The 10215-nt window shown below is 35.5% G+C and overlaps 1 protein-coding gene across 7 annotated transcripts in view; it reads right to left on the reverse strand.

The window, feature by feature from the left end:
* The window catches only part of Ryr2 (ryanodine receptor 2 (cardiac)), a gene marked incomplete at its 5' end in the record, with an annotated part of 627916 nt that overhangs the window by 288129 nt on the left and 329572 nt on the right, over positions 1-10215 (reverse strand). For all 7 annotated transcript variants that reach the window (XM_013504706.1, XM_013504703.1, XM_013504705.1 and 4 more), the window contains 3 exon segments: positions 275-458; positions 3051-3172; positions 7374-7538. In XM_013504706.1, the coding sequence (XP_013360160.1) occupies positions 275-458; positions 3051-3172; positions 7374-7538 (471 nt within the window).

A 10215-nucleotide genomic window follows, 5' to 3' on the forward strand; every position in this document is an offset into this window, starting at 1 on the left:
TCCCAGCAGTCTGGGAGACTGAGGGAGGAGGATCATAAGTTTAAACCCAGCCTGGGCAATTTAGTGACTCAGTGAGTCTGTCTCAAAATAAAAAGTAAAAAAAGGGCTGGGGATGTAATTCAGTGCAATAGTGCTGGGTTCAATCCCCAGTACTTCCCACCCACCAAAATAAAAGCCAAAGATGTGGAACAGAAGAAGACTTTTCTCTACCAATAGGCTTCCTCTACCATCCCAAAAGAATGACAGAAAAGAAATTAGTTAAGCCAAGCCTCACCTCTTCCTGGAAGAGATTCTGCCGGTTCTTGAGGGCTCGAAGCCTGTTCTGCTTGTCCTCATGCTCCAGGTGCTCATCAGGAGGATGGAAGTAGCCAATGAGGTCCTGCAAACTCAGGCTCACAGACTCGATGGGTAAGTCAACCGCAGGCACCTTCACTTTCTTGCTGAGAGCATCCAGGCCCCTAAGGTCGACAGCACACATGTCTCTGTCAGTAGCTCACAATTTTATTCTACTGATTTTTGATTTACAGATATGTTACTCTCTCTCCCTGTACTACTGTAAAAGGAACACACAAGAAAGGATCCCCTTTTCCTCCCGCAGCAATAATAAATCTGTTTACTTTAGAAACCCTACATCCTGTCAAGTACATACCATGTTGTGTTCTGCTCTCTAGCATGCAGAGCCACTCATCCACAGCAAAACCGATGAGCCCAAAAGACCAAAGCCTGCAGAGTAACTGACTATGACACCAACTAATTTTCATTTTAAAGCACTACATAGTTTTTGTTAGTACATGTTTGCAATACATAATGATTACAATCATTGTGGGAGCTTCTGCATATACGTGGCACAACTTAATTTTTTTACATGATCTCCTCCTCTCATTCATCCCTTGGTCCCATCTCTTGGTCACCTTTCCATTTGCAGAAGATCTGTCTCCCCATTTCCCATAAGCTATGTTTTATACTTTACAGTTTAAGGCTGCTTCTGCCAAACTTATAGCCCTGACTTTAGTTTTTTACTGGTTTTTCAAAAATGGAATTCTTTGAAGTACTGTGATCATTGGCACTAGTTGCTACTATGTCTAATTCCCGTCAGTAAAAAAAATATATTCTGATGTTAATTTAGAAAAATTAACTAGTAATGCGTAAACAGTAAACTGCTCTTCTATTATCCGAAAGAAATGCATTTCAAAGTCAGATTAAGAAGCAATGATGTTTTCTGGCCTTTGACGAAAAACATTAGTGGGATGGAAATGTGTTAACTTGTTGAGGTTATGGATATTCTGATTTAAATTATTTTTCAATGAATATGAGAAGCATGATGCTTATAACTCAAAAGTACTCCAGAATAAAAACTTTTTTTTAAAACAACAAAAGACACCATAAAAGAACAGGAGAAATACCTATACTATGCTGCAGTAGTAATCTTAGTCATGACAAAAGTTAATGCACAAAAATATTATAATTCCATCTGTACTCTCTGCATAAGCAAAACTCGAAAGCAACATTTTATTGTAAAGAAATGTTTCTAATTTTCTGAATTTATTGGAACTTACATTTTAAAAACTAAAAGTTTTATCAGTGAGAATTAGCTTAGCTCTGAATCTTGCAAATCTTAAAACATTATTTAAATGTATTATCATGTACATGAAGATTATTAATAATTTTGGAATATTTTTCAATCTTCTTAATCAACAGAAATAGTAACTACTACAGTATTCTAAAGTTTGTACTGGAAATTCCTTCTCAGTCATATCAATGGAACTCACCTATTCCCTAGTTTCTTCATCTCTACAAGCTTTTCCATTTATCTCAATAAATATCTAGTTATTATATTATTAAATATTATGTATTATATTATTTATATTTTATTATTATTACTATATAATAAATTCAAGTAATTCTTAAAGTAATGTAACTGATAAATATAAAATAAAGGACACTTCACTGAGGCAAAGAAGTGGAGCTCACACTTGGGAATGCTGCGCATGTTCTTTAGTTGTACACACACGATGGCTTATACAAAACATGGAAAATTGGGGGCTGGGGCTTTAGCTCAGTGGCACAGAGCCTGCCTGGCAAGCGTGAGGCCATGAGTTCAATTCCTGGTACCGGAAAAAAACAAAAAACAAAACAAAGCATGGAAAATAGGTGAATATTAATATGATCTTGGGTAGGTAAGTCTGCTGTATATTGCCAAGGTCAAAAGTAATTAATTTAACTATCATGAAAAAATAAAATTATGTTATTGAAACTACAAAGTTATAGAAAATATTTGCAATTTATAAATGATGACAGGAACTTACTACCTCTAATATAAAAGCTTATAACAGCAAAGCAGAAATAATAGGGTAAATCACAAAAGGAATAAATGAAGAAATACAGTCAATAAACATGAAGTATATCCATTCTCATAACTCACAAATGCCAATCTGAGAAAGAAATAAGTACGTAAATTTTTAGAAACAAAATATAACTTGTTTTTAAAATTTTGCATATTGTGTGTATGTACACAAATAAAAAATTTGTATGCTTACAAAAAATGTTCCTCTATCAAATTTGCAAATTTGAAGAGACATGATATTTGTAATGGATCAGACTGCATATTATTACCAGAAAACACTTTGACCATAAATGTGATTCAGTTTGTGGAAATGCAATAGTTTTAATTATTACATGGAAAAATTAGTTATTATAAGAATCACTTTACTTTTTAATATATTGTAAAAAGTTCATCAAGTATCTAAGCTTCACTACCATCATTGCTGTAAAAAGGAATTAAATAGATCCGATTCAAAAACAAGTTAGAGAGTAAGCCTGACCTATAGCTATCAATTACAATTACACATACAATTTCTAAAAGCACACCCCATTTTTAAAGTTCATTTAAAAGAAAGATACAACATCTAAATAGCTATTTTTATTTATTATATCCTGCTGACATACTAAATTGTACATTTATTATCATGGTATATTTAGGAATTATCCATTTTAATCTAGGGAGGAAACAAAACTAAAACAACAACAGAAAACAACAATAGAAAAAGTACCTTATAAATCTATTGAAAAGGAAGACTGTGCTCCGGATGACTCGTGCTGTACGTGATTCTTCATGCTGAGACCTAGATAAATTTAAGCCATCATCCATGTGGCCTTCGTGGTGCATAATTGCCTGTAAGAAAACAGAATGTTATTTTTCCCAAGATCTCCTTTCCAAAGCAGATGTAAGATGTATGCTCAGGAAGTTGATCCACAATGGTATTTAGAAGCCAAAGCTAGTTAAAGATAGCAGAGCTGTTGTGTTCAGATTAGATAACATACACAGTACCCTGTAAACATAATCCATTCAATCCATTTATTCCGTCATGGTTTAAAAGAATGATTCAATAAATGTACTGAGTTGAGTAAAACAAACAGTAGGGCATCTTCACATAACTATATTCTATGATTGATCTATAATAGCCTAAGCAAACTGAACAAACAGCAAAGGAAACATTACTCAGCATTATATTACTGCATGACACTACTAGTTACAAAGAAATTCCCAACACAGATGGATTGATCACTGAGTACTGAACAATGCTTCTAAAGCATCTCAACTTTACATAATTCATTCATGAATTATTTACGAATATATTTGTGAATTTATACATCTTCATTAGTTCTGCAAGGCTTTACATTTTGAACTTCCTATGAAAGTATAACATTAGGAGAGAAAAATGCAAGAATCTTCAGTGAATACCTCAGTGAATTTCCCAGTGTGAATATGCATATTATAACCAACACCTAGACCATAAAAGAAAAAGAACATTAGAGCCCAGGGCTGCCTTTCTGCACTGACCTTCCTTCCTGTCCATCCTTTACAAGGCTCATCTCCTCCAGACATCACCAGCACAGGCCAGCTGTGCCCTACATATGACTGGAACCATGCCATTAAGTGCCCCTGGTGTCCAGCTTCATTCAACACTTCCAGCAAGATAATTTAGTATCACGTATATGAACTAAAATTAGTCACAGGGACTGTAATTGCAAACTGTCTAGAGAGCAAGTAAAGAAGAACTCCCAATGTTAAAATCAATGAGACAGACAAGTCTGCTATACCCTTGGCTTTGCTACTAAAGAAAAGTTGACTAAACTGGAAGAACGTATCAATTATTATAAGACTAAAAAAAGAATACCAAATAAAGTGAGGAAGTGAAATTAATGAAGACAAAAAGGACACTAATAAACTAAAAATAGAATAGAAAGGGTGAGTAAACCCAAAATTTGATCCTTTGTAAAGATAAATGAAACCAAGCCAAAAATAAAATAGAAAGCAGAACAGAGAAGATGGTAAATTAATTACAGTAATACAATACTATATACAATCTTCTGGAAAAAAGCAGACAAACACAACAAACAGAACAGGAGATTCCAGAGGCATAGGATCGATTCACGGCAAACTAAGAATAATCCTTATAGTTGGGCACCATAGCACATACCTACAGTTGCAAATAGTGAGAAGACTGAGACAGGAGGATCATAGGAGTCTAGAAATTTGAGAACATCCTGGGCAACAGAAGGAGATCGTATTTCTTAAATAATCATCATCATCATCCTCAGAAGGAGTACCCTCAACTAACTGGATAAGTTTCTTTTTAAAAACTTGGGACAGATAATTTCAGACACAGCATTTAAAGAACTTTAGGGACTAGATGGTTTCTTAGAGCAGCTTTCATAAACCTTTGAAAAACAGAAATTCCTGAGGGTAAACTAGTCTAGACCAGCACTGGCGAAGTGCCTGTTTTCATAAAGCCCATGAGCTAAGGGTAATTATTTCATTGCTACTTGGTTGGAAGAAGTCCAAAGAAGAATGACTTCATAACACATGAAAACTAGAAAACTTGAAAATTTTATGAAATTCAAATCTAATTCCCATAAACAAAGATAATTTAATTTCCCTCATGAAAATATAACAATAATTCTGCATAAAACACTAGTTAATTTAATCTAATAGGATTTCAAAAGAAGAATGCACTATGGTCAAGTAGGGTTTACAAGACTGTAAGGATCTTCACTAACTGGATGTCTGTAGTTAAAGGACACTAAAAACATGACTTTTAACCTACTTTCATTGGTAAATTGAGTGATTCGATGATCACTGTTATTTTTTTAAAGCTAAATAAACAGGAATAGCAAGATACTGAAGTAATTTCAGTTGTCCTCAGGATGTAAGAAGTTATGACTTCTAGGAAACAAGAATGAAGCACCATAGTGAGGAAATATGCCCAGACTAATAAACAACCAGGAGGTGAAGTGGCAACAAGGTGCGGTACAAAGGTAAGCCGGGTAAGATTTAAAAAAAAAAAAAAAAAAAAATATATATATATATATATGAAAACAAAAAATCAAAGGTACCAGAAAGAGCAAAACAGCACCAAAGATTATTCCAAAGGAAGATGGGCAGCATAGAGAAGAGAACAAGTATGTTCCTGTGAAAGAAACTAGCAAACAAAAATATATGGTTTCATCTAAAACCTACTTGTGGAACATCTACCACGGTGCAGGCACTATGCTAGACACTGACACCCAGAAACAAGAGACTTGCGACGTTCTGAGTCTAGCAACGGAGACAGCCAGGAAGTCGTGCCTGTGCATCTTGTCTCCTTCCCTCCTTCTATTCCTCCCCCTTAGACTGTGAACTGCACTGGCTTTACCCTCTACCTCTTTGGCAACTCAGAAGCTACAAAAGCAACATCAGCAATTTGGACCCAAATAAGGTAGCACCTGGACGACTGTGACAAGCATTGTACTGAACTACAACAACAACAACAACAACAAAAAAACATATAAAGGGTATGATTTCACTTATATGAAAATCTACATCAAGCAAAACTAATCTGTGATGGCAAAGAATTGCCCTGGGGGGAAGGGGCGGGGAACAGGAAGGAATGCAGCAGGGTGACTCTGATGGTGAATGATGGATACGCAGGTTCACCATACCATTTTGTTTTGTTTTGTTTTTGTTTTGCATAAATTTGAATGTTTCATAGTAAGTTTTACCACAGGGAGGTCCAGTTGTAGGAAATAATGAATGTTTTATATATTACTGAATGCATAAAAACATATTAAATTTGTGAGCATAGGTCAAAGACTAGAAAACGAGCGACCATCTCATTACAAAGATGAAGGTATCACAGAATTGGCTGAAAATCTCCTTCCAGAATTCTGAGGAAGAAGGTACAGGAATATACTCAACGCAAACCCCGTCAACACAGCATCAGCCTCTGACTTCCCTAGAATCACCACTGATCACTCTAAAAGATCTCAGTAACAGTGAATAATCTACTGTGGAATGTACATAAATTGTGATTAAATACTCTATTGAAAACAGATTTGTGTGTCACTAAAGCCTTTCTCACCAAGGCCTCCTGCTTCTAGAACTAAAATGTGTCTTGTATGGTTTTGTGCACTGCGCTGCATGCAGTATGCAAAATTATGAGCAGTCTACTACCTCCGCCTGCCTGAGGGCACTCACAAATTAGGGGAGAGAGATATGGTAGCCTAGTAAATAAAGCAGCACAGAGAGTGAATATAAAACTTAATACATTTTATGAAAGAACACAAAGGTAGAGGTTGTGGAGCAGCTGAAATAAGAAGAACTTCTGAGATGATTTTTAATTTTAAGTCTGAAGAATGAGTAGGAGTTGGGCAGACAAGAAAACTTTCCAGGCAGAAGAAACAGACTATGCAAAGGCACCTGTGTATAAAAGCCATGGCTTTTATGGATTGCAAGGAATATGCTGTAAGCTCTATGCTGAGAAAAGTGAAATTAGCAGAAGAACAGGAGAAGGGCAAACCAGGCAGGGTAGCACATCACCTTCAGAGTGTGATCTCTTTCCTATGAGCGAGGGGAGGCCAGTGCAGGATGAGCAGCAGGGATGGAGAACAAAGGAAGTTAGCTAAACTAAGCCAGAATCCAGAGACAGTATATTTGTTTTTGCTTATTATTTATGAACATGAATCCCCTAGTCCCACACATTGATGATGTCACTTCTGTGAATGGCTCACCTTACAAACCAGGCTATTAGAGGGGATTTCATAGGGATCAGAAGAGCTGCCACTTTAACAATTTATTAATAGTTCTCCTTCTCCAGTGTTTCCTCCCATTTAAAGAAGTTGGGCAGATGGGGTCGTGCACACTGGCAGGCAATCTGGTACATACAGCATCACTTGGCCGCGGTACTAAAATAAACATATGGTGGAATTTGCCCTCTAGCATGTAAAGTAATGAACTTTAGCAGGTGGCTGAAAGAATGCAGTACCTCTTTGGCCTTGTATTTTTTTATTTTAAACAAGATACTGTTATAAATTATGTTTTTATGTAAACTTACCTTACGTTGTATAGAACCCATTCTCACAGATTTCACATCTACAGACTGGTAAGTAAGCCACAGGCCTGTGTCCACGTGCTGTATGTAGCATACTGAGTCACCGTATTTGATCTCAGATGTTCCCATACCATCAACTTCTTTTCTCACTCCTACATCCAGTTTTTCCTAAGCAGAAAGAAAAGAGATCAGCGAATGTCTGAAAAGCAGTAGGCGCTATCAATGGTTGTTTGCCTTATTGTAATTATGTTTCTCCAAAAATACAGCTCTCTGAAGCCCCCTGAAATAATAATGATCAGATATTTTATTCTAACAGCATAATCTCTACCAAAAATCAAACTGTGAAACTAACAAAATAAATAGCATGTTGCTGAATTGTTTACACTGTTAGGAAATTATTTTGGTTGTAACATAAAAGTTTATTTTATCTAATGGCAAACTTTAAACCAGAGACCTTAAAATTAATGATTCAGTCTTAATAATCTTCCCAGGTTTTTCTTTTATTATTGGTGGTTCACAGCATACAGTAAGAGTCAGAAAGATCCAATTTTGAATCCGATCCCTGCCACTTGTTACCTCTAGGATTTTGATAAGTTAATCAAATTTTTTCAGCTTAAATTTTCTCACCTATAAGTAAAGCTAGTAAAAGTGCCTCTGTATAGGATCAGAAGACATGAGCTGATGTGTGTAAAATTTTCACCATAGTACCTGGGATAAAATAATGACTTTAATAAATTTGGATAATTTTGACCATGAAAACGGTGATGATGGTGTCAACGATAATGTGAACTAGCACTGTAATTCAGTGTCTACTACCACAGTTTCCAACCTGGCCCACAGAGATTTTTACTACTAAAGGGACTAACGTTCAGGGATTCTGTGTTTTAAAGCTCTATGTATTCCTTAAAATAACCAAAAAGCCTAATGTACCTCCTTTCTTATTCTTTTCTTCTTTGACCTAACTTTCCTCACTTAATCTACTTTTTGTTCTGTCTTTGACTATTGTCTGACATTAGTTGTAGCTACACAAACGGTTTTGAAGATCAGGCTGGAGTAGAATTCATATTTGTTATACCAAAAGAAGCATTAAAGAGGCCCCAAAACAAAACTTCACACTTTTTCATGTCATTTGTTTTCTGTGCTAATAATTATTGACCCCAAAGCCACTATGAACACCTCCTCAAATTAAAATTAAAATATGTTGAAATTTTCAACAGAGAAATGTTAAGGTCATCTAAGAAAATATATAATTATCAATTAAGTTAACTCTTATGCAAATAACTTGGAACATTAGTCTAAGGATCTGCAATAAAATAGATAATAAACCATTTTAATTTCATCCTATCAAATGAGATAAACTACTAATCCACTTATACCTACTCAGTCAATATGAAAATCAAATTCTGGGGGAAAATATAACAATGTAATTATCTCTTCAGAAGAAAATAATGACCCTATAAACATTTTTCTTTTATCCAAGGAAATTAGTTTGTAGTCTATTTATGGGCTTGTAGATTGTATCCTGAAAAGCCATAGAGTCACTGACTATAAAGTTATGTTTTTTTGTGTTTTATTGAAATGGTTCAAATCTCTCTGCAGAGCAGAAGTTTTATTTATTAAATCTCATGATGGCTGTATTTTTAGTCCCTCTGACTCTTCAGTCAAGTAAACACTGTTGAAGTCACTTAGGAAAAGAAGGTGTCATCAATTCCTGAATGAAAGAATCAAGGCCATTCATGATCTTTCTTGCCTTTACTATCATTTTCTGTAGCTGAGGTTTAGGAGAAATTCAGAGAAAAATGAACTCAGTGCTTTGAACTACCATAAGCACAAATAAAACAGTAAAGAACATGACACGTGAGAAAACTAACAGAAAATTAGCCTGTGTTGCTAGAAATAAAGGGTCCAGGTTAGGCCAGCAATGACCAGCAAAAAACTCTCTACTAGCCACCCATTTCTAAATTAGTGGTCTTTAGCTTTGGTATCAGGTTTTTTTAAGAAATCAATGTTTTAAATTTCTTGATCTAATTTTATGAACTCAGCACCATTTTTTAAATGTTATTTTTCTATGCGTTCTTGCACTTTGGGAAAATGATAGAATAGTTCAGTTGCCCTGGTCCTCCCATGAAAACTATTATAATAGGTGGGAAAGAGTACTTTTCAGAATCTATTGCAAGACACCTGAGGAGGACAAAACCAGAGACGTACTGGAGAGAGGAATATTTTAGAAAGGCAAAGAATACTTAGCCTGACTCTCAACCGGCTGCCATGAACTCAAAGGATGCCCTGCCCATTCTGCCTATCATCCAGGTAGCAGAGAGCTGCTGTCTTACGGGACTGAGATGTCACAGGCCGCAGGAGATTTAATGGGCTAAATCCTGGACTAAAGAGGTATCCAAACTATCTTATAATAAAATTCATCTAAATTCTTTCTGACTACTCAAGTGTGCATACTTGGGGCAGATCCAATATAATAGCAGATATAAGCAGAAAGAACTGAGCAGAAATGTAACTGCTCACTGTTAAAGAAAAAGAACACTGGAGTTTCAATCCAAATCAGACTAACTGCCTGCAAAACCAACTAATTCTTGAGGAAAAAAAACTCAACAAATTCAGTCTTTACAATGTATCATTTCTGGGGCTGGGGATTTAGCTCAGCGGCAAAAGCGCCTGCCTGGCAAGCGCAAGGTCGTGAGTTCGGTTCCTGGTACCGGAGAAAAACCAAAAAACCAAAAAAAAAAAAAAAAAAAAAAAGAAGCATAAGATATAATATATTGAAAACTTGAGATTGACAACTCAGATTAAAACATAAAGCCCTATGAGAAAAAACAAGACAAAACAAATA

This window comes from Chinchilla lanigera, unplaced genomic scaffold, assembly GCF_000276665.1.
Source record: "Chinchilla lanigera isolate Chin_1 unplaced genomic scaffold, ChiLan1.0 scaffold00091, whole genome shotgun sequence".
Lineage (NCBI taxonomy): Eukaryota > Metazoa > Chordata > Mammalia > Rodentia > Chinchillidae > Chinchilla > Chinchilla lanigera.